Raw genomic sequence first — 23,649 nt, 5'->3', positions numbered from 1 at the left:
TACAATCAAGTACAGTGGGGCCTCGACTTATGATGGTAATCCGTTCCCAGAGACGGAACGTAAGTCGAAATATCGTAAGTCGAAGCGATTTTTCCCAGAAGAAATAAAGGGAATTGAATTAATCCCTTCCCCACCCTCCAAAATATTAACTTACAAATACATTTTATACTGAATATAATTGTTTTTTCTAACTACAATACAGTACAGATGTTTATCTTACCTTTATGGAGGACCCTTGATGGCGTATGGAAGATGGTGATGATGGGGGGAGGAGGAGAGGTGTTACTGTTTGGAAGGGGAGTCCCCTTCCATTATCACATCAGGCAGTGATGTTTTCTCTGGGGTACACTCTCCTTCGTTTTGCCTGCTTACCACTAGGTCCTGGTTGTGGCTTTCTGCTTGATTTTCTCCCTTTCTCACAAGGAAACATTCCATTGAAGATTGTTTTTCCCTTCTTTGCAACACTTGTCTGTAGTGAGGCATCACATTGTCATTAAAAAGATCAATGCAACGGCCTACTACAGCTTTATCTGGCATTTATCTTTTGCCACTTTAGCACTCATAATGTAATTTTTCTTAGCCAGTATGGTGGTTATCGTTGACTGAAATTTGTTGTACTGCCTAGCTAGTTCAACAACCTGCACACCATCTTCATATTTACGAATGATCTCTTGTTTTTGCTCTGTGGTCATCCTTACATGGGTTTTCATATGTTGAACCTTACCACTGACTTTCTTTGGACCCATGGCGTGATATATAATAATTACTTTTATGTTCAAAAAGCAAAAAATCACCACAAAAACTTAATTTCTTATAGGCATGATCGTCACTAAGTGGGCAGCTGTAGTAAACTGAGGCAGGTCTGCCTGCGTGACCGGGAACCACACGCTCGGTCGACCCGAACGTGTACCAACAAATATCGTTAGTCGATGACACCATCATATGTCGAGTCACATTTTTCTATCAAATTTACATCGTAACTCGAAATTATGGTAAGTCGGGGCAATCGTAAGTCGAGGTGCCACTGTATCTCAGTACTTTGCAATACAGCTAATTCTTATTTCATCTACTGTGTTTATTCTTGCAGAGGCAGCCATGGAAGCTGTAGAGTGCAGCAACCCGCACAATACCTCCGAAGAGAAGCTTATATCTGCAGAGTAAATGATAGGAAAATGTGAGCACAAATTTGTTATTGTTTTGTGTAGCAAAAAATGGGTAAAGAACCTTTAATTTTTAAGGATGGTACATAATATTCCACAAAGATGATGTGCATTTATGTCTTGTAGTCTCCTTCACCCAACTTATATTTGAAACATATATATCAAAACTTTTCCTGTCACTTTAGGAACTTCAAAAAGATCTTTATTTTATAAGTATAATGCAAGAAATCTATAGATATAATAATTATGTATATAATGTATGAAATATATATCTATACAATTTGTGTATATAATAATCAACAAATGTGCCATGCTAGTGTTGGATTTCTCAGAAAATGCAACAATTAAACTAAACAATGCCAACCTTTGTTTTAATACATATTGCTTGTATGGTATTATAGATTGTTTACTCGCTGCTTTCTCGGAAAATACTCGCACAAGAAACTGGTCTCATTATAACAAAAAATGCAAATTTGTAAGACAAAATGGTGGTTCAGCAACAGCATTATCAAAGTAATAGAATCTCAGAAACTTGTAGATGTTTTGAGGCTTTTTATGGGAGGAGCCCAATGGTGGCTCTTCACTGCTGGATGACATCAGTTCCAGGAGTCCTGTTTGACCTACAGAGAACAGAGCGAGAACCTGGCCCTCTTCCCTCACAAAGGCACAGGAGGCACAGGACTGTTAACATCACCCTCACTAGGAAAGCATCCAGAAAGTCAACAAAGCCTTATAAACAACTGCAAGGTTCATATGAAATGAAACATTAATATCCAAACGACTCCACAAATTATTCGGTCATAACAATTGGTTTATTCAAAATTAGCTTGAACCGATGGTCGCCACCAGGCGGCCAGAGTCCCTGGACCATAGTCCCCAGCTGATGTAATTAATTCCTATAGATCGCCAGGCCTCCCAGAATCAGTGGTTAAGGTTATTCCATCAGGTGTACAGAACACGGTGTGTGAATTTGCGGCTTTGTAGTAGGCCTTGTGGAAGATTCTGCTTCCTTTGTGCTCCATTCTTCGGCTTCATCCTAAGTACTCCCAGTGGTTCACTCCCTGAACCACGGGGATCACTTCAACCCTACTCCCTTTGGAGCTGGATTATTCATGTAGCTCACTTTCTTCTTTCTCAGGGTTTGGTTCTCCAAGTGGCTCGCATGTGGGGTATGTCCAATGTTCGCGCAGACAAGTTATCTTGCTCCATTTCTACAGAGTGGACTCTTGATGATGCATCCTTCTATTGTTTTTGCAAAACATTCAATAATTCTGAGGTGAGCTTCTTCACATCAGTATGGAACCAGTGTCTTCCCTCCTACATGGATCAATTCCTTGATTGTGAGGTTTTCCAGTGGGTGCCTTTGGCTGGACTGGTTGAGGTGGGGGGTTCATTCACCTTTTTTTCTAGTTCAGTTGTTGCTCTGGGTGCTGTTCAAACTGAAGTCATACTTGGGCTAGGTGATTCTTCATCCTTGGTTTCTGGCTCTTTTGGTCTAGTGTACAAACCTGGGCATTTTACTGCAGGACCACCACTATCAGAAAATTGGTTTGATGATGTACTTTGCTGGTTCAACCTTCTCTGTTCTATGCATCTAGAGTTCTGTTGCAGATCTATTGTCATTTGTATAGCATGCAGATGGCTGGGTTATTGGTGTCCCAACTAGCTCTCTCTCCACAATGGCAGTATGAAGCTGCTTGCTTCACCTCTTTTATTTTTGCCATCTTTCTTTGGTGACCTGGTGGTCATGTCTTTTTTGGCCTGGATGTTTTTTGGATTGTCATCTTATACTTACTATTGTTGTCTCTTCTCATTCAGTGTTGGGGGAGCTGCTGTTGCAAGTTGTCTAGGGTATTCTTTGACCTCCAGCTGGCTTATGCTCCTCCTGAGCCACCTTGGTCTGTTGACGAGGTGCTAGTCTTTCATGCCTTTGCTCATTTCATGCTTGCCCCCTTCAGTCAGGAAAATCAGGGATGTTTTTCTCAAAACGATGTTTTTGTCCATGTTTACCTCCAACTACAGAGTTGGGCAACTTCATACTGTACTCTTCTCCAGAGTTGGGGTTTCTGTACCTTTGGCTTGGTGGGCAGTTTGTTCATCTGCAGCTTTCTCCGATTTTTCTGGAGAGGAATGAATCAACTGGCATCCAGAATGGTCCTTTGGTGATTAATGCTGGGTTGGTTTGGCCAGGGGTGCATCCTTAGTTGTCTGGTGGCACCAGTTCTTGGTGGATACGTTGTTAGTTGACCTGTTTTCTTGATCCCGTTCCAAGGCCTGTATTTCTCGGGTTGTCCAGTTTCTTCAAAGCTAGACAGCCTGGAGTCTCCCCTCTGGCCAATGATGTTTGTAAGCATGCAGCCTTTGCTGCTGTTTTCTCCAACATGTTTTGGACTTACACTCAGGGTTGGAGGTTTTGAAGGTCTTACATGGCCTTTGCAGCCCAGTCTTTGTTTCTGTTCCTAGTGCCAATCAGTCTTGTGTGGCACTGGACTGTGTTTCTGGCCCTCAGTTTCTTCTCTGGCCTAGTACCTGCCATCTCTCCTTCCTAACCTGTTAATCCCCTTATTTTCCTGTTTCTCTGGTTAGTTGCAGGAAACCACAATGGTGCTCTTCCCAGAAAACCAGGATTGAATGTAATGAAATGCCTTTCTGTTACAGCTCTGGTGGCTCCCCAACTCCCTCTCTAGCAGGTTCGTTGTTTCTTTTTTCCATCAGTCATGGAGTGACCTTGGAGACAGCTGTTGGCCAGCTGGTAGCAGCCATCAGTACTAACAAGATCAAGCTAGTTTAAAATTAACTAATTATTTAGATTTGATTCACTTGTGAAGTCATTTGACTATTTTGAAGCTTTGTTTTTCATGAACTTTGCATTTGTCTGTAAAGTTTTCTGGATGCTTTCCTGGTGAGGATGATGACCACAATACTGTAATACGCCATCTGATCCTTGCACCTATGTTAGGTGGCAAGGTTCTGGCTCTGGTCCCCAGTAGTCCAAGCAGTATTCTTGCGACTGATGCGACCCAGAAGTGAGGAGCCATCACAGTGAGATAGCTTTAGGGAGCCACCAGGGCTCTACCAGAAAGATATGTTTCATTACATTTAGTGCTGGGTTTTTATCTTCAGTCTTGTCATTCATAAGTAATTATTAACACCCCATTTGTAACTAGTATCGTGGGATGGTAGGAGTGACTCCAGACCCCTGCACCGGCTATCCAACCTCAGTTTTGAGGCTGTTGTGTTTGGTGGCGGTCATTCAACTCTGGCTCCAGATTCTGTGCAGAGCTGTGCTCTTGCGGTGTTGTTCTGCTGTGTTGTGGTGTGCGAGCCAGGAGTAATTCATGAAGTACTGGGGCTGCATGCACCTAGGGCTCCCTTCCCTAGGTGCCCCTGTAAGTACTGCCCTTGCAGTTTAGGGTTATCTTCCATAAGTCATTTGGGAACTACTTACATAGGGATCTCTTGCTGCTCAGTGATTGCCCACCCTTGGGGTCAGCTGGGGTTTTTATACCCGCTGTTTGACCCTGGGTAAGAGGTAGTATCGTCGCTGCAAGGTACTGTGCAGTTTATCTCCATTACACACAACGGCCGGTTCTGTTCCTTCCGGAACAGAACCGGCCGCTAGGTTAGTTGCTTTTCCAGATGCCGCGAGGCTGCCCTGGGTGTAATTATTCGGCCTCCGGGGGCCTTACATCGGGTGCTGCGTCGTCGGCTTCCTCTTTGAGTTTTTCGGGGTTCACTGCCATAACGTTGGCTATGCCGGATGTGTGGGCACCCAGAAGTGGACCTCTTCGCGTCGGTGTGGTCGAGGCATCTCCCAGTATATGTGGCGCCCTTCCCTGAATGCAAGGCCGTCGGGGTCAATGCTTTTCGGCAGGACTGGTCAAGGTGGAGTTACCTGTACCTCTTCCCGCCGGTTCATCTGTTGCTTCGGGTTCTGGCTTGGTTGGAGACTTACCTGGGGGGAGTTGTCCTGTTGGCCCCTTGGTGGCTGGCCCAGTCTTGGTTTCTGACACTGCTTGCTCAGCGTCCAAACTCGAGGACTTTTCTGCAGAAAAGTCTTTTCTGAAGGAAAGTCTTTTCTGCTCTGCTTCTTTCAGCAGATCGGTTTGGTCTGGTATTAGTATATGGTTGGTTCGATCTGTACGTCTGGTCTTTTTGATGCGGGTTTATCACCACTTGTATGGTAATCAAGTTGCTTCATTAATGGTGTCCACCTGCGTGTTTCGTCTCGGTGGTCCTTTTGTCACGTTTTGTCTCTTCGTGGGTTGTCTTCGGTTTCAGATCGTGTTGTTTTGTCTTTTCTCTCTTGGTTATTAAAGGACCGTTATCTTATGCCAAATACTGTTGCCTCGTATCATGGGGCGCTGGTGGAGCCGCTCCTGCTTGCATTCGGGGTGGATGTTACTTTCGCTCCATTTCAAAAGCTGTCTCGTGTGTTGTTTCACCTCCAGCCTGCTTGTGCACCACCTGAGCTGTTCTGGTCGTTGCACCGGGTGCTCTTTTCTCTCTTCTTGGTTTGTGGTGGCTCCTTCGGTTTGGGATTGTTTTCATAAGGTGTTCGGGATTGTTTAGTTTCAATGTTTTCATCGTTGTTTTCTCTTTTCTTGTTGGCAGTGGCCTCTGGAGCCACTGGGGTTGGGGAGCTTCATGCTCTCCTCCGGCTCAAGGGTTTCTGCTCTTTCGGTCATGGTGGTAGGTTTGTTTGTTTGCAGCTGTCTCCTCCTTTTCTGCTGAAGAATGAGACGGCGGCTTTCCAGAGGGAGTCCTTGGGTGGTTGATGCTTAGTTGGTTTGGCCGGGGGTGCATCATGTTACCTCATTAATGTTCCTGGCCCTAGTCAGGCGTGTGTCGCTTTGGGTCACAGGTTGCAGCCAGTTGTCTCAACTTTGAGTTGAGATGCCAGTGGTAGCCGCCTTCCGTGGTTTGGTAGTTACTTTTCTGTGGTTTGGTAGCTCTAGGGAGTCAGAGGGGATCTCCACAGAAAACCAGCGTTGAATGTAATGGAACGCCATTTTCTGGGCGAGTCCCAGAGGCTCCTCAGCAACCCTCCCTTCGGTTGGTGGTTTTGCGTGTTTGACATCCAGCCTTAGGAACTGAAGTTAGATAGCCGGTGCAGGGGTCTGGAGCCCCCTCTTCCCCCACCCAGGGAGGGGGAAGCTGCCCAGGCAGTCGGCGAGGAGGCAGGTGTGACGTCATGCTTATTTGCTTGTTTTCAGATTGGGGAGTTCTGCTTACCAGTTTGGCTTTTGGTAGCAATGTTTCACCAGTTGAGGTCTGTTTTGGGACACCTACCTTTCTGGGTGCCTAGCCCGGTCAATGGCAGACATAGAATGCTTCCAACCACGGGGGTTTCTATTACTCATTGCTCCTCATGCCTCTCTGAGGGGGGACCAGTTTCTGGCTTGTGGTCCCTGGTAGGCATTAGAACTTCATTCGAAGGACTGTTGCCACAGTCTAATAAATGCATATCAGACCAGTAAGCTCCAGGGAGCCTCAGGGACTCGCCCAGAAAATGGCGTTTCATTACATTCGATGCTGGGTTTTTTATACAGTACAGTATTTGGATATGATGTATCATAAACTTCTAGCTTTTAGAACTCTGCATCCCATTACTGCTATTCTTTTATCAAACAATGTCAGCATCTTCATCGGCCATATAAATGCCCCTCTTTTGTGCACAAAATGACAGTTTCAATGTTAGTTAAATGAGGACCAATTTAATAGTTAAACTGACATCAGACCTTGGAGTTATCCTGATATTAGAATATGGCTTTTTGGTATGAATTTGATATGTAAGATTTAAATTTTTATGTGCAGTGTACCCTAAAAATGTTAACCTCTATATAATATTTTCTCTAACAAATAAAATCCAGCAACCTGATTTTTCCATTGCCTAAAAAGGCCTGGATTCCAGAGGAGAATAACAAGTGAAATTATGGGTTACCAGTTAAACACAAGGTAATTTCTACCAATCGTATTTATTTTTAATACAGTATTTTGTTAAGTAATAAAGCTTGTACTGTACTAACAAGTTTGTGACTTTTTCCCAAGGCATCCACACCCTCTGTGAGGATACAGTACACATTTTTTTGTGTGTAAGTGGAGTCTGGGCATTCATTACTCAAACATTTTCACTGCTGTTTCATCTGATACATGATTATTTGTGTGTTAAAGCCATGTCATCCAGAAAATGTAGTATAGTATTTGTTTTATCAGGCAAGGGTAAGAGTAACTGCATTACCATGGGTAAAAAGACCAAGTTTTATTAAAAAATTATGACTGTAGCCTTAGAGGCAGGTGGCTTGCAGAGGAGTAGGGCATCAACATAAAACAAAGGAAAACAGATCAAATAATTCTGAGTAAAATGAAGAGTAGTGTTGAAAAGAGAAAAGATAGTATTGAGGATCTTAACACTTTCGCTGTCTAATGCCGCGTATTCCGTCATAAAACCAAAATACAGAGTATGCGGGATGGCGCAAACTGTGTCAATAATTTAAACATTTGTAAAAATTCCATTTATTGTCCGAATACCATGCGACTTGTTTTAAAATACGCGCCACCATCTTCCCATGCTCTGTATATCCCACATGGCATCCCACCTCGCGGCATGGGCGGACACCCATACTGGAGGCCCATTGTTCTCTTGACCCTGCTTGTGACAGCTGCAGCCTCCCCTCTAGTCAAAAAATTTCCCCTTTCTGGTTGTTTTATCTCAGCTATTTGTTTTTACCGGCATTATAAACACTGCCAATTGACTTTAAGATGGATAGGAAGAGGAAAGAGGAAAAAAATCCAATAGGAAAGCAGTGAAAGAAATTCGCAGGAGAGAAAAGTTATCGAGTGTTCGTCAAAAGTGTAGAAAAGTTATACTCACACCAACAAATTTTCAGGCAGTGATCTTGACAGTGCAGAAAGTGATAGTGATGTAGATAATGAGTTGGTTGAAACAGAAACAGCCCCTAAGGATGAGTTTGAAAGTGAGGTGAGTGGTGGTGGTGATGATGATGATGGTACAGCCCCCACATGCAGGCCCTTCATTTAAGAGTAGAACACATGGGTCCCCACGTACCCCACTCAACAGTTCTGCTGAACCATGGTCTACTGACAACACTGCACAATTTGTACAGAGGTTTACTGGAACACCAGGCTTGACTGTCCCCATAACAACTACTACTCTGGGATTTTTAGTTATTATGTAGGAGTTACTGAACTATTCAGCATATGAAACAAACTTGTATACATCACAAAGCATGTCCAATGCATCTGCCAGCAAGAAGAATGAGTGGGCTGATGTGAATGTGAAAAATTTTACCAGATATTTGGGACTCACAATGTTGATGGGAATTATGAGGCTGCCAGATCAGTATGTACTAGCAAACAGGTAAATTGTGGAATGTACCTACTTTCAATAATATTATGACTTCAAAATGATAAATATCGATTAAATGAAATGATAAAATACTCGATAGTATTACACTATCAACATTTCGATAGACGAAATGATAAAATATCGTATTTTCATACTCATAACAATAATGCTATTCCCAAAGACAATACAGACAGACTAATAAAAGTTAGAACAGTAATGGAATATCTAAAACATAAATGCAAAACATTATACATTCCTGAGAAAAATCTGAGTCTGGATGAAGGAACAGTGTCATGGAGGGGCCGTCTAGCATTCAAGGTTTATAATCCAAATAAACCTAACAAGTATGGAGTAAAGCTGTACATGCTGGCTGAATCGAAGACTGGTTACATCTATGATTTTGAAGTGTATGCAGGAATTAGCAAGACAACAATTGAAATGGTTAGGGACTTGATTGAAGCACTGTGGGACAAGGTTACCATATATATATGAATAACTACTATAACTCTGTTCAACTTAATGAAAAGCTGCTTGAACAAAGTGTATACACCTGTATTCACCTAGTTGTGCTTGCGGGGGTTGAGCTTTGGCTCTTTCGGCCCACCTCTCAAATGTCTATCAATCAACTATTTACATATTTACCATTAGGTGAACTGGCGCATCAGGGTGAAAGAAACGCTGCCCATTTGTTTCTGGCTTTGCCAGGTATCAATCCCCAGACTAGAATTATGAATCCCAAATGATGTCAACTCAGCTGTCAGGCCCCTGAGACAGCATGGTGCACCTAAAGATCTTCAGCTAGAGGCAAAGGGGAACTCTATGTAGATCAAATAGTATTCTGATGTAAGGACAATACAGGTATTTTTATAATTCTGTGGAAAGAATACCTGTATAAGATAAGAGAGTTGTTGCACTCATCACAACTTGTCACAATGCAGATACACAACAGGTGGAAGGAAGGAAGAGAGTACGCAACCGTGATGGAACATCTTCAGTGCAACATGTCACTGTGAACAAACCAAACGCAGTCTGTGACTATAATACCAACATGAAAGGTGTTCGTATTCGACCAAATGATAAAATATCAGTTCACGCAGAAATGTCACAAGTGAACGAAGAAAATAACTTTCTACTTTCTGCAAATGGCTGTCCATAATGCTTGTGTTATACAATTACTACACAACAGATACCAGAAACTCACATTCCTCCAGTTCCATGAAGTAATCATAATGTCACTAGTGAAGTTTCAGTATAAGGCGTGGCCTCTCAACGATGACATCATACATGCTGGTTATGTACATGAGGATGATAGCAGTGCTACTGGTGACACTGTTGCAACACCCGGAACATCAGGTGTGAGGCAGCCACTCTTCCCTTCTTCACCTAGAAATGAACATCCATCATCTGACTCCGAAGATGAGCTTCAGAATACTCTTAGTGGTGCTTCTGCTAGGAGAAGACCTCGTATTGTTGATAAACCTGAACGTCTGAACAGGAACTTGAACCATGAACTAATACGCATCGAGAAAGGTCTGATGTGTCATGTCTGCTACAAGTCTGGTAAAAGGAAGGACACCAGGTCTAAGTGCAAGTTGTGTGGTGTGCAACTATGTGCTGCACCATGCTACAGCTTATACCATCGCAAGAGAATCTTCACGGTGGTTAAACGGTAATGCTTACCCACCATCCCCTCCACCTATAAAACATCTATTGAGCAGCTTCAGGAAGTCTTTTTCTGGAGCAGGTGGAGGAGTTCTACCTAATGTTCAACTCATGCTCAACAAACATCATTTAGTGGTAAGCACAGACATTTTTATTAATTTTTTTATACATATTGTGGTACAAACACTTATGAAGGAAGCAACATAAAAATGAATGATATGGTGAACAAATCATAATCAACATCAGGAATGAATAACGACTGTAAACAATGAAGAAAACCAGGTGTTTTTCACATGACGCTGTACTTTATCTTATGGTATTGGTAACATTGTTGTAATATTTGTTCTTATATGCAAATATTCCTTTAGAACATTCTATTGCAAACCATTTGATAACAAATTAAACAACGTAGCACAAAAATTGAGGTCAGAAAGCTGATGAGAGTATAAACATTTGAATGTGGTAGTGAGCTCACGGGGCAACGCACGGACTACCTTGCAGTGAGCGGCGGGTCTAAAGTATAGAAAAGTGAGACTTATATGTTCTTATATGCAAATATTCCTTTAGAACATTCTTTTCCGAACAGTTTGATACCAAATTGAATGACGTAGCACGAAAAGTGAGGTCAGAAAGCTGAAACGAATATAAACATTTTTGTGTGATGGTGAGTTCGTGCGCAGCGCTCGGCCTACCGTGAGGTGTGCGGCGGGTCACCCGCCGGGGCAGCGAAAGTGGTAAAAGCTAGTTCAAGGTGACTGCATTAGTTTAAAAGACATCTTGTTACAGTATTATAACTGCATTTTGCTGCCTCTGGGTTATCAAGTCTACAACAAAAATATAAATGTTTTTTTTTAATACAATATTATATGCATACAATATATGTTTATATATATATTTATATGCACACAAAATCATTATTCATTATATTTTGTATATACTGTATACAATGTATACAAAGTATGATTTTTCTGAAATGTATCACTTGGCATTGGCTAAGAAAAAACAAAAATTTGTGATAAATTTGCCAAAAAGAGTAATTATTCTGAGATCTGAATCACAGGTCTGGAATGACATGATCTGGATTTTTTAGGATGCACTGTATTGTAAATAATTTGTAAACAAATGTTCACATATATAACTATGTGTTGGTGTATGAATATACAGTACAGTATATACATGTGCCAGTGTATGACTACACAGTACAGTATATACATGTGCCAGTGTATGACTACACAGTACAGTATATACATGTGTGCCAGTGTATAACTATGTGTACATGCAATTCAGTGTATGGCCAGATATACATGTGTCAGTTTCAGACCATGTATGCAAATATATCAGTATATAACCATGTGTGATAATTTATCAGTGTATGTGTAAATGTATCAGTGTATGACTATATAGACATATGTGCTAATTCACTGTTCCTCATGTGTATACACACATACATAGTGTATTTTAAATTTGATATTTGGCTGATGTTTGAAATGTACATTGTAGCTGTGGAGTAAAGATTGGCAAGACAAAGACAGGTTAGGTGTGTAGGAGTGAACTGGAGCTTACATTACATGCCAGGACTGAGGCTCCTCCAATGTGTTCCTTGTCTTCTATTAAGAGTATATACAAGTCAATGATAAATCTTCCAGTTAGCATAGAATCATATATCAGAAGGTATTATGAATTTAAAAATACTGGTACCTAGACATCTTCTGAAGTTAGAATGTTTCATAGATTAGTATTATGGACATGAAAGGACAATTGTGTAATTTTGCTTTAAAGCCTGTTTATAATGAGATCTTCTAGTGCATTTAATATGAATGAGTTTTCAAATAGTGTCTCATACAAAGAGTGTATATTAATCTAGCAATTTGAGAATTTATAAATGTCAAAATAAAGATCACACTGCTGGCTCAAGTTTGTACAGTTTTATTACTGTAATGAAGTTTGTGAGTTTTCCCTCTATATATGTTTGCTTTGTTTTGATTATATAGCAATTCATCTCAAATCCAGTTTAAAATTGTAATTTTAATGGTGGTATTTTTGTTTTTTTTGCATTTTTGTAAAATCACAAAAAAATGTTGAACTCTTAAAATTCAAGTTGTCCAAATTTGACTTCATATTAAGTCGAGCATAATGTGTACAACTGATGATTGAGTTTCATAAAACAAAATGCATAAACTAACAAAATTGCATGATTTTTTATAAACTAATAACCAAAGGTGACTTGTGCATTCCTTTGATTGAATCTAGTCAGGTAATACATAATTGTATATACAGTATATATATATATATAGTATAGTAATATGTTAGGATAACGATTAAAAATCTAATTACAGTACAGTACTAGAATAATTGATTGTAATAAATTACAAACTATTGCAGTTTTTGTGCATTATCTACAAAGCCCAGCTTTATCACCACCGTGTATAAAACAGGCTATTATAGTGTTTAAACATTTAAAGTATTTAAGAAGATTTAATGAATTTTGTATGAACATAAAAGGATATTTTCAATCAAGATTACATTATACAGTACATGATTTATGAAATGGCTGATGACTCAGGTTTAGAATGATATGCTGCAAGATATTCCTTCATTTTCCACACGACAAAACCAAAGATGCGTGGAGTGAAGTTTATAATGAAAGGTTACTGTTCGAGGGATGCAGCACGAAATGTTTTTAATGTGTGTGAGGGGGAATGTTCATATGTTGTTCGTGGGTTTGGACAGTAAAACAGGAGGATGGTACAAGCTTCAGTTTTCTGATACTTAAGAGAAAGATACTAACGTTTTGGAATGCAATTTCCAGTGGAAAAATGAATTGGCAATGAGGAAGTGTATTCCAGATGTTTTGGCATATAGAAGGATTTTGAGAACATGATTCTAATGTTTAACAGACCAACTCAAAAATGTTATCTTTAAATCAATTTGTTATGTAATTTATGGGTCTCATTACATCAGTATTGAACTGTGTAGTGAATATTATATATAAATTGCAGGTTGATTACACATCTCTACATCGACCGTTTCATGGAAATTTAAAATGCTTTTATATTTTATTAAACCCTTTACACCATACTTAATATCAAGATGTAATTTTTTTTATTGTATAAGGTGTTTATATATATAATATTTATTTATTTTTTGCACATATACACACAAAAACAAAAGGTCATAGATTTAATCTAACGAAACAAAGCTGCCGGAGAAATATAAGAAAATTCACTTTTGTAAACAGAGTGGTAAATGGTTGGAACAAGTTAGGTGAGAAGGTGGTGGAGGCCAAAACCGTCAGTAATTTCAAAGCTTTATATAACAAAGAATGCTGGGGTGACGGGACACCACGAGCGTAGCGCTCATCCTGTAACTACACTTAAGTAATTATACACGAGTTCTTACATTCTTGATATAGATATGTGTGTACGGCATCAATTAATACCCTGTACCTGGAAAAAAAAAATCGCTTCCTCTTTAAATGTACTGTATCTGGATCCGAGAAAAGATCTGGAGTTTGTGACGAAGGAATTTAATGCCAATAAATTAATACATAAATGTTTGGAGTAAGGCATATAAGATACTGAAATTTATATCTTGAAGCATTTAATAAGATTTAAATTTAAAACTGCAGATTGTAATTAACTTGTCAATGTGTAATAAGTATTCTACAAAATTACAGTAGCCATTGATTTGCCAAACATAGTTTATCAATACCCATACTGGTATATTACAAATATGCCAAAAAAATCATGTTGAAAATTATGTTATACATGGATTTTGATTTATATAATCATTTAAATTTCAGATAGTGTTTATCACACTTGATTTATTCACCTTTGTTTTTATGCCACTTTAGGTACTCAAAATTATATCAAGTCATTTGTGAAGTTCACATTGATGATATGCCTGTCATGTGAGAACTTAATCATTATGAAATGTAATTACTGGACAGTACATATATGTTTTAGAAAGTGTGTCCTCGTGTCAAAATTGTAGCTGCTGGTAATTATCAATTTTCTTTTTCTCAGCATTTTAGTACCTGGTGCAAGTACAGATGCACTGTAATGTTTGTTTTCAATTTATATGAACCTAATAGTTTATGCACAAAGTTGTAAACGTATTACACGTATGCATTTTTAGGATTCACATGTAAAGGTGTACTGATTATCTGGTTCGAGGGCCTCTCACATGTAGTACGTGTAGTTTTCTTTCTGCAATTAATTTATATAAATGACACACCACACATTTGTACATTGATAAAATTATAGAAAAATTGTGTATAAAAGAAGGTTAGATTGTCAACACCATACATCCCTATTACCCAAATTTATCAAGGACCCTTATTCAGATGATTTAAACATGATTAGATATTATTCATACTGTTGCATTTTACTTCCATTGAATGGACTCTCCATTTAATTATCATAATATTGCAGAAGGAAAATTAAGCATACAGTATAGTTGTTTAAAATTACATTAGTTTGATATTGTACTGGTTTTTTTATAATGTGACTTTCCTTTGTTATTGTTTGTGAATTAAAAGAATAAATTAATAAAATTTATTATCAAAATCTACACCAATTCATCAGATGTGTATTATTCAATTCTGTATCGCTTATCTCTAGTAAATTATCACAAAATTAATGAGAAATGCATGACTAAAACCATTATGTATATTGTGAAAATATTTCTTAACTATAGCCAGGTGTTTTACAAAATGTTAAAATATTTTGTTAAACCCCTAGAGTGTGGCTATTATTGAAGGTGCCTCTCTAGTGCTCTAAAAAAAATTCTTACCTCGTTTTGGTTCTGATGAGCAAGGTCCCCACAGCCTGGTCTTATGGCTGTTAGACACAGCTGCTCACAGCCTGATGTGTAGATCATAACCCGGTTAATAGAGTAAAATGATACATTTGCATGCAAAAGTGTAATTAAAATTAAAAAAAAAAAATTGTATCATGCAAATCAGGACTATGCTAGATGAGGGGGTCATTTGGTGTATGGACAGATGGAACTGTTCACCCAACAGTGAATGGGTACCTGGTTGTTAAACGATTTGGCAGGTTGTATACCGGGCAAAAATTACGATCAAGGATCTGCCTGAAATGCTATGCATGCTAGTAGCTTTACAAGAATGCAAAAACTCTTGTATAAATATAAAAAAAGTGACAGTACTGTATTACCGACTTGTTAAGTAGTCAAGAGCTTTGATCGTGTGTGTGTGTGTGTGTGCTGCTTCACTTTGGTTCTGTCAATCAAGTGGTGTGTGGAATAACTAAAGAGCTAAAGTCCAACCCCCCACAAGCAGAATTGAGTACATTGTCTAAAGTAATTACACATAATTCACAAAAACAGTGATTGAGTACTGTACAGTACATCACTCAACAATATGCTTACTGTGCAATATGTACACTTTTATTGTGTACAAATCTGTTTGGCACAGCTCAAAGGCAGCATCTTGCAACCCACTCCTTTGCTGCTATTCTGTCTGGCAATGTTGTCCAGAAATAGATTCAAACCAGTGGGAAACACCCAGTTGTGATTTTACGATAATTGCATGGCTTGTAGTAAAAGAACCTCATCGATAAGAAAGTAATTATCAAAATATGTTGTCCAGAAATAGATTCAAACCAGTGGGAAACACCCAGTTGTGATTTTACGATAATTGCATGGCTTGTAGTAAAAGAACCTCATCGATAAGAAAGTAATTATCAAAATATGGCATCAAGCTGGGAAGACTATGTAACACCATCAGTGTTGTAGGATATTGAAAAGAGGGTAAATATCACTGAATGCCAATGCAAGAACAAAAGGATATAAACAGTGATATCAAAGATATCAACTTCACAAAGGAGTCTATCAAGGGACAAAAAAAAACCTGAGGAACATTAGGAAAGCAAGATGAACAATATTCCTGAAAAATTGGAAATTCTATGAGGAAGTGCATGACAAAGGTGTCCACAGCATTCCATTAAGTGTCCACAAATTATGTGGAGCCAGAGCTAGGAATGTGCAGTTTTTTACGTATAATGCCAGACCAACAACCATGCCAATGGTTGAGGATTGAGGAATGACTGGGTAGAAATTTGAATAAGGAATCCCCTTTTTGGGGGAAACAGGACAATTGAAAAATGGCCTCCTTAGGAGTAGTGTCCACTCATTCATTTTAGGTACTAACACTACCCAGTACCATGCTGGGAACCCAGCAAAATTCAACTGTTTAAGTTAAGAATCTGCTAATACAGTATTGGATTTCAACCACCACAGGATGCAAAGGGTTAAATGACCCCAGAGCCATGACAGCAACCACAAAGACAAAGGAACGTTGATGTCAGAATACAGTAGTAGTTGAGCATACAAAATTGCATAAAGTTCCCCCATGAAAATGCTAGTCTGTATGTACAGGGAGCATACATGGGTTTGGTTTGGGGGTCCGTCTAATTACCCAAAGCCACCCAAAGCTTCCTGGCATTGTTAGTAATGAATAAATATATTTACTCATAATGTAGAACATGGAAAAACATATTTTTACTCTGAAAAAGTATTATTTCATAACGAAATTAGATGAAAATAAGCTGCTGGTGACGCCAAAGCAAGTCGACGGTTCAAGCGACAATGTTGTGGAGCGACTTATCCAAGACACATTGTTGCCTTAGAAGTATTTGCTGGCATATCCTCCTCCTGTACCTACCTAACCTAACCAACATACCAAAACCTAACCTAACCTAATCTATCCAAACCTAAGTTAATAAAACCTGTACGCAACAATATATCTTGGATAAGTCGCTCCACAACATTGTTGCTTGGACTGTCGACTTGCTTTGGTGTCACCAGCATTTTCGTCTAATTTTGTTATGAAATGATACTTTTCAGAGTAAAAATATGTTTTTCCATGTTCTACATTCAGCACCATATTTATTCATTAATAACGTAATGCCAGGAAGCTTGGGTGACTTTGAGTAGCTTTGGGTAATTAGACGGGCCACTTAATTGGTCATTTTGGAGACCTGAACTGGGGTCTCCTCAATGCAGAACAAAGCTGAGCAGGTGATCGGCTGCCTCTTTAGTGGGGGATGCAGCAATACATATGCCAGTCCAGCTGGGGTTAATAGTAACATAGGTATCCACAGAGTCAACAAGATGCTAATGTATATGCAGGTGATGAGGTAGTCATCACTGAGGACTTGGGGCTCAACCCTGCCAAGGAAGTGGGAAGGCAACAGTCAGTTGGGATAGCCCAACAAGGCCAAGGCTACAGTCTGGTCTTCTATCACTGCCTGACTCAGAAGGCTAGTTGTCTGCCCCCATGCTGTGTTGCTGTGTTTGTTGTCTGCTGTGTTTAAACAGTTGTTTCAGTTACCATGCATCATTGTTTCAAAAGTGTGGGCACCAGAGCCAAGCAATACCACCTCAGCCCGTCCTCCAAACAAAGACGCAAAAGTGATTCCATGCACCTGCCAAACTCGTTGTTTATGAATGAAAAACGGTTTACACACGACTCGCAACTGATTTCGTTCGAACACTTCCGGAACAAGTGCTTCACTGGCTAATTTTGTTCGAACCACAATGCTATAAATGCTTCACCCACATACAAATTACAAAAGTTAATACAAATAATTGCCAACAGAACCTAAACACCTAGCCTAACCTAACCCATGCCTATATATGCACAATATGCTAATATATTATATTAATTTATATTTGAGAAAATTCCAGTTTTGAATGAACAGCGTGTAAAAAATTATGAATTCGTCTGTGGGATCGACCGCTGGATGTAATGGACTTGAGTCGAGGACGGGTTGACCACCTACCAGGACAGCGAGGGAGGCAGAGCACTGGCTGGTACAGGTACTAGCTGGTGCATCATCCCAAATGGTGCCCCCCTTTCTTTTTTAACAGGTAAGTTCTACTGCATCATGCATTCTCCTATACCAGTGCAAAAACCTAACTCTGTCTCGCCCCAATCCGGACACGCGACCAATCCCCAAAGACAGCCCCCTCCTGCAGGTGGATCGATGACCCAAATGGGAGCTTTGTTTCACTTTGCATGTACTACAAAGGTTAAGGACACAGCTGATGAATATACAGGGCAGTTATAATTGAGTTAGACTAGGCATGTCAAATTGAGGGTCCCCTGAGGGCCATATGGGTCACATTTATGTTATCATGAGGGCCACACATGACAACTAATTGAAGTCATAGAAAAACTATTCAGAAATAATTTGTATGAATTACATTATATTATACAGTATACCAAATTACAGTATCCTTTGTGCAGGCCACAGGTGTGCTTGCAAAAGTTTGACATGCCTGAGTTGGATAGTGTTTTAGTAGAGTACAAGAAAAAAAAAAAAAGTTTATTTGCACCTCAGAGATATTCAGACAATAAAGTGAGGGCCTCTTGTGCACACAACTTACAAAGAATAGATTTGACACACATGACAGGCAGTTTAAGAATTTTGCATGATCAGTATATTAAAATTGAGTACCATAAGGGGTCAAGGTAGATGATTCTTAATGCCATGGTACTGGTTTTCATAGTAGAAAAGTTAAATGCCATGCCTGGTAGACCAGAATGACATTTGATTGCAAGCTAGAGCTGGTGCTCTAAAGAAAAATCTTTTATGGAATATAAAATGGTGAAGTTGTTAACATAATAAGCAGAATGAACTCCAGTCAGGAGAAAGCAAGAGGGACCATCAAGGGCAACTTCAAAGAGTGGCACTCAAAACCCTGCCCTGAAGGGCACCCTCATATTGAATGCAAGACAGAAAAAGCAAGCCCAAATTTTAATGGTATGGAAAGAGAGGAATCTTTGTAGGAAGCATGACAATACAATTGGACTAATATATTTACAGCAACAGTAGTAGTCTCCCTTTTTTTTTTGTCAGAAAGGTCAGCCACAAGTGATTTAACCACAGAAAAAGCATCAAGTGCAAAATGTCAAATCTACAAGGATGTTAGTCTTGCTGTGATGCTCAAGAGTCAAATTGAGAGGGGAACAGGTAACAATTATGTTCTAAACAAAAATAACTCAAGGTGTACATTAATCATGCATTTAAAAATCTTGCAAACAAGACAACTGGTCGGAGAAAAGAGGAGCAAAAATTCCTAGTACAGGTACTGGGCGTTTTAATGGAAACATTGATAGTGAAGACTAAGATATCCAACAGTCCCATTTAGAAAAAACAAATGACCCCCTTGTCACAACACTGGCTTTCTTAAACAAAATGAAAGAATCCGTTGTTTGCCAGAGATATTTCTTCCACGTTGCATGCTTAGTGAACATAATGGGCCTGAACTTTTGAATGAACATGGAGAATGAACTTTTCTCCCATTCATGGAGAGGAAGGGCAAGATGTTGAGGGTAGTATCAAGAAGGAATTTACGGACAGGAAGATGCAAACATGCTGTGAATAAAGGTGAAGAGTGTTTTTTCTGTTAAATTCAAGCAGCAGTGCTCTAACCACTGAGGCATCCTATGACTAACAGATTAATGTCATTATGGTGACTGCATGGGGATTCTACTGTCTACATCTGCCATCTGTGATTAGTATGTGCCAACTAAACTTGTGATATTTAATGATTTTGAAAACTTCCTTCAATTGCCTATTACTTAATAGACATTCCCCAACTTACGAACAGGATGCATTCTGAAAATGCATTCATACTTAAACCAGCTTTTCCATAGGCACAATAGACAATACAGTCCCAAACTACCAAAAAGAGACAAAACCAACCTTTTGGTTTTATAACACACTGCTTTTTATTTACCTTGAATGATGAAATTGTTCTGCTTGTCTTTTATTAATGCTTTTTGAAGAACAGAGGTAAGGTATAATTATTAAAATGCAAGACAAAAAGTGGCACTGATGCCCCACAAATGCATTGTCTTATCAGTTATTATTGAACTTATCCTCCATAAAAGACTAACAGTGCATCAATTAAACTCGTGTGAAATGGTTTCTATAGCGTTTCTGCCTAAAGAGGTAAAATTGAAACTTTTAAGGTGGTTTATATAAGTCAGTGACCAGCTATATATTTTCAATGATTAGACAAAATTAAATAGAATTGAGGAAACGCATCTAACCTAATTTTTCAAGACGAGATGACAGTTATGATAAATGGAACTGTATATTTTATAAAATTAAATTATCATGAACTCTGTAGGGAGGAAAAAATTCTTCGAAACAAAAATTAGTGTCTATGAATTTCCTAGTTGTTATAATCAGTACCCAGTTTGGTGCCGCCTTTTGATAATTACTTACTTGCTATAATCAGCAATCACTGCTGAGGAGACTGACAGGTTTATGCAGTGGGCTGTCCACAAGTCAGTATCAATACAGCTCTTGTACTACAAATTCATGCAATTGCATTTACCAAATGGTGACTGAAAATGATGTCTAGCTTTTATGCCCTGCCTTATACCCAGCATTTCCATTAAGGGGGCCCAGTGACGTAGAATATTTTTCAAAATATGAAAAATAGTGAAAAACTTTAAATGCATCTCCAATTTGCCATCAGCGTCATGAAATTTTCATCCCAATATGTTAAGAAATTTTTTTTTTACAATTTGTTTAAAAATAAATGCGTGCGAGACTTGGGACAACTGGTACTGATAATAACGATAACATCTACGTACTGACAATCAGGGATAGAGATGCAGGCACCTGTCCAACACACAGACTAGTAGTAGTAAGCAAGGTCAATATAGTGGATATGCAGCTGGTGCCACCTGGCAAGCCAAATTTCACACAATAGCGTGTTAGTATGTTATTGAGCTCTATTTTATTATATATCATATAAATACTGAGACTGGTGGATTCCTACTACATTGCCTCAATGGCAGTATTTCTTATGTCCCTTTGTACAAAAAGCTGACGACCACTTATTTTTATTTTTTTAATTAGATTTTCATGTAACTTCTACATCTTGGAGAATGCATATCCGACACTAGGCAAAGTTGGAACGAAATTGGTCAACATTTCCTTCAGCCACAGGTGGCAGTTGTGACTTTTTTGGACGATTTATTTTCAGATTTCAAACTACTGTATTTTCTTTGTCTCTTTAGGTTGAACTGATGAGTGAGGACCAGATAAGTCTTATCACTTATATATGGTTAATAAAGTTACTGCAATAAATGTTTGTTATCCCTAACATATACCTATATTTTTTTGCGGAGGGAGGTATTTTTTCTTTACTTCATTTCAACACATTGACCTACAACTTTCCCATATTCGAGTACAAATGCCAAGCAAAGTTAATTAAAACATTCAAGAAAATTCATTAATTAGACCTACCATATTCATCATCGATAACTTAAAACTTCAATTATCTCTCTCTCTAAAAAAAAAAAAAAAAAAAAAATCAGTTTGACCGATTCTCACAATTTTTACACATGTGCAAAGTGCTAAGGTTTCCTCGCTTTTGTTTAGACATAAACCCATTACTTTTGGAGTTATTAATTTTTGGGTCTAAATTTTAAAAATATTTTGATGGCCATGTTGAAAAAATCTTTTACAGTAAACTGCTCTCTCAAACAATATTTTGCAGTGAGGAGACGTATGCCATTCCAAGACCAAGATGAATAAAATATCATTTGGTGACATTTTAATATTTTTAAAGCTAATTTGAAATTATTTATTTTTACAATTTTATTTAACTTTTTTCTCTTCATGGTATGATGTTGATCCATTAGGAAAAGTGGAAGCATTTACCATGAAGATACTATTCACAAAGAGTGTTTGCGGAAGTTTCGGTGCACCGTCACCGGGCCCCTTAACTAACCCCATGCTGGAGTCTTATTGTATCTAAACTTCAGGTTGCAGCAGTCGATTTTCACAATTACTTTCAATGAATTCCACTTGGCTACATACTATATACTGGTATTTGCTTACATTTCTTAGATTCCTGTGTTTTTCTGCTATAGTTATTGTGTTGTGTTCTCTCAATTTAAAAAGGCAGTCTTTGTCCACCTTGTCCATTTTCAAGTGTTTTTATGCTGTGATCGTAGCCCCTCTGCATCTCCATCTGTTCGTCTTGTCAATGAGCAAGTAGACCTGGGAAGACTGGGCACCAATCCTTCAAGGTTAACCTAAGGCATAAACCCCTACATAATATAAAACCAGAAAAAATCTTATGTCCACCTGGCAATTTTCTCCACTGTACTATTTCTATCACATTGAGATATGTCATTAGATATCTCAGTGTTATTATGCTACAGTTTACCCATCACAGTACCAAATCGCTTTGAATAACCCCCATAGTTAACACAGAAAAAAAGGCAATATTGCTTGAATAAACTTAAGTACCCCCGATTGCAAGGTGCGCAATATTACGCTTTTGCACGTAGCTGCCAATTAAAATTAGGCTGGTTATACAATGTTATCTCTGCCATCAGTACCATCAGTAAATGGCTCCAACTCTAGCTACAAAAAATATAAATCTCTGGTTTGAATACAAAACTAACAGCTTACATAAATTTAAAATAGTAAGTTCTTAACAGCATATGGCAATGAGGAAACAAGTGATCAATATGCAGAAGTTATCAAAATAACATTGCTTGGCTTTTAAATACTTTTCACAGGTTTACATCCTGAAATACATACCATTCTCCTTGTTTACCCCTCAATACATCTAGAACTATACATAAATGGTATACTTATGATCTACAATTGTGTACACATGGGTGACACCTTTAATACTATATTCCCTTAAACATGCATGAAAGGGAACAAATCCACAAGGGCCGTGACGAGGATTCGAACCTGCGTCCGAGAGCATCCCAGATGCTGCCTTAATCAACTGAGCTACGACATGGTCAAAAGGAGTTGAAAAAATGATGCAGGTTCGAATCCTCGTCACGGCCTTTGTGGATTTGTTCATTTGATGCATCACGCAAATGTGATTTCTGTGTGTAATGCATGAAATTGTTATATACAATTGAATAAAAAATTTAAGTATTCTTTTTTATTGTTTTAAAATGCGCGCCTTTAGATTGCGAACAATTTGATACCAAAATGAAAGATGTAACACGAAAATTTATGCCAGAACACTGGAAAGATATAAATAATTTTGTGATGAGAGTCCAAAATGAAAATTTGTTAAAATTTTATTTATTGCTCTATTATTATGAGACTAGTTTTAAAATACTCGTCTTTTTATTGTGAACAATTTGATACCAAAATGAAACGCGTAACACTAAAATTGATGTTATCAAACTGAACAAGTATACACATTTGGCTGTGATGTGCAAATTGGTACTCGTTCACGGGTAACTTTATGCTTTGCTAAAGGGAGTCATGCTTGGCTTTTGGACAATATATGCATATTCAACACCTGCAGGGAATTTAATTGCGAACACTGATACCAAAACGAGCCACGTAGCACGAGAATTAAGGTGAGAAAACTGAAACACATACACATTTGACCGATTTTGTGGGCTCACGGGTAACTTTTGCC

At 38.6% G+C, this 23,649-nt stretch overlaps 1 protein-coding gene across 6 annotated transcripts in view; it reads left to right on the top strand.

The window, feature by feature from the left end:
* LOC123757958 (late secretory pathway protein AVL9 homolog) overlaps positions 1-6,507 on the top strand; it is an 89,839-nt gene extending 83,332 nt beyond the window's left edge. For 2 of the 6 annotated variants that reach the window (XM_045741957.2, XM_069338790.1), the window contains one exon: positions 1,088-1,523. In XM_045741957.2, the coding sequence (XP_045597913.1) occupies positions 1,088-1,161 (74 nt within the window). In that variant the 3' untranslated portion in view covers positions 1,162-1,523. Of the gene's footprint in view, positions 1-1,087; positions 1,524-2,298; positions 2,423-6,376 lie in introns of those variants that run through there. The other 4 variants (XM_045741955.2, XM_045741958.2, XM_069338788.1 and 1 more) reach the window with 3 other exon arrangements.
* The last annotated feature ends 17,142 nt before the right edge of the window (positions 6,508-23,649 follow it).

Source organism: Procambarus clarkii, chromosome 40 (assembly GCF_040958095.1).
Source record: "Procambarus clarkii isolate CNS0578487 chromosome 40, FALCON_Pclarkii_2.0, whole genome shotgun sequence".
Lineage (NCBI taxonomy): Eukaryota > Metazoa > Arthropoda > Malacostraca > Decapoda > Cambaridae > Procambarus > Procambarus clarkii.
Note: the sequence above shows the minus strand (reverse complement) of the source record. Positions and strands in the feature narration are given on the sequence as shown.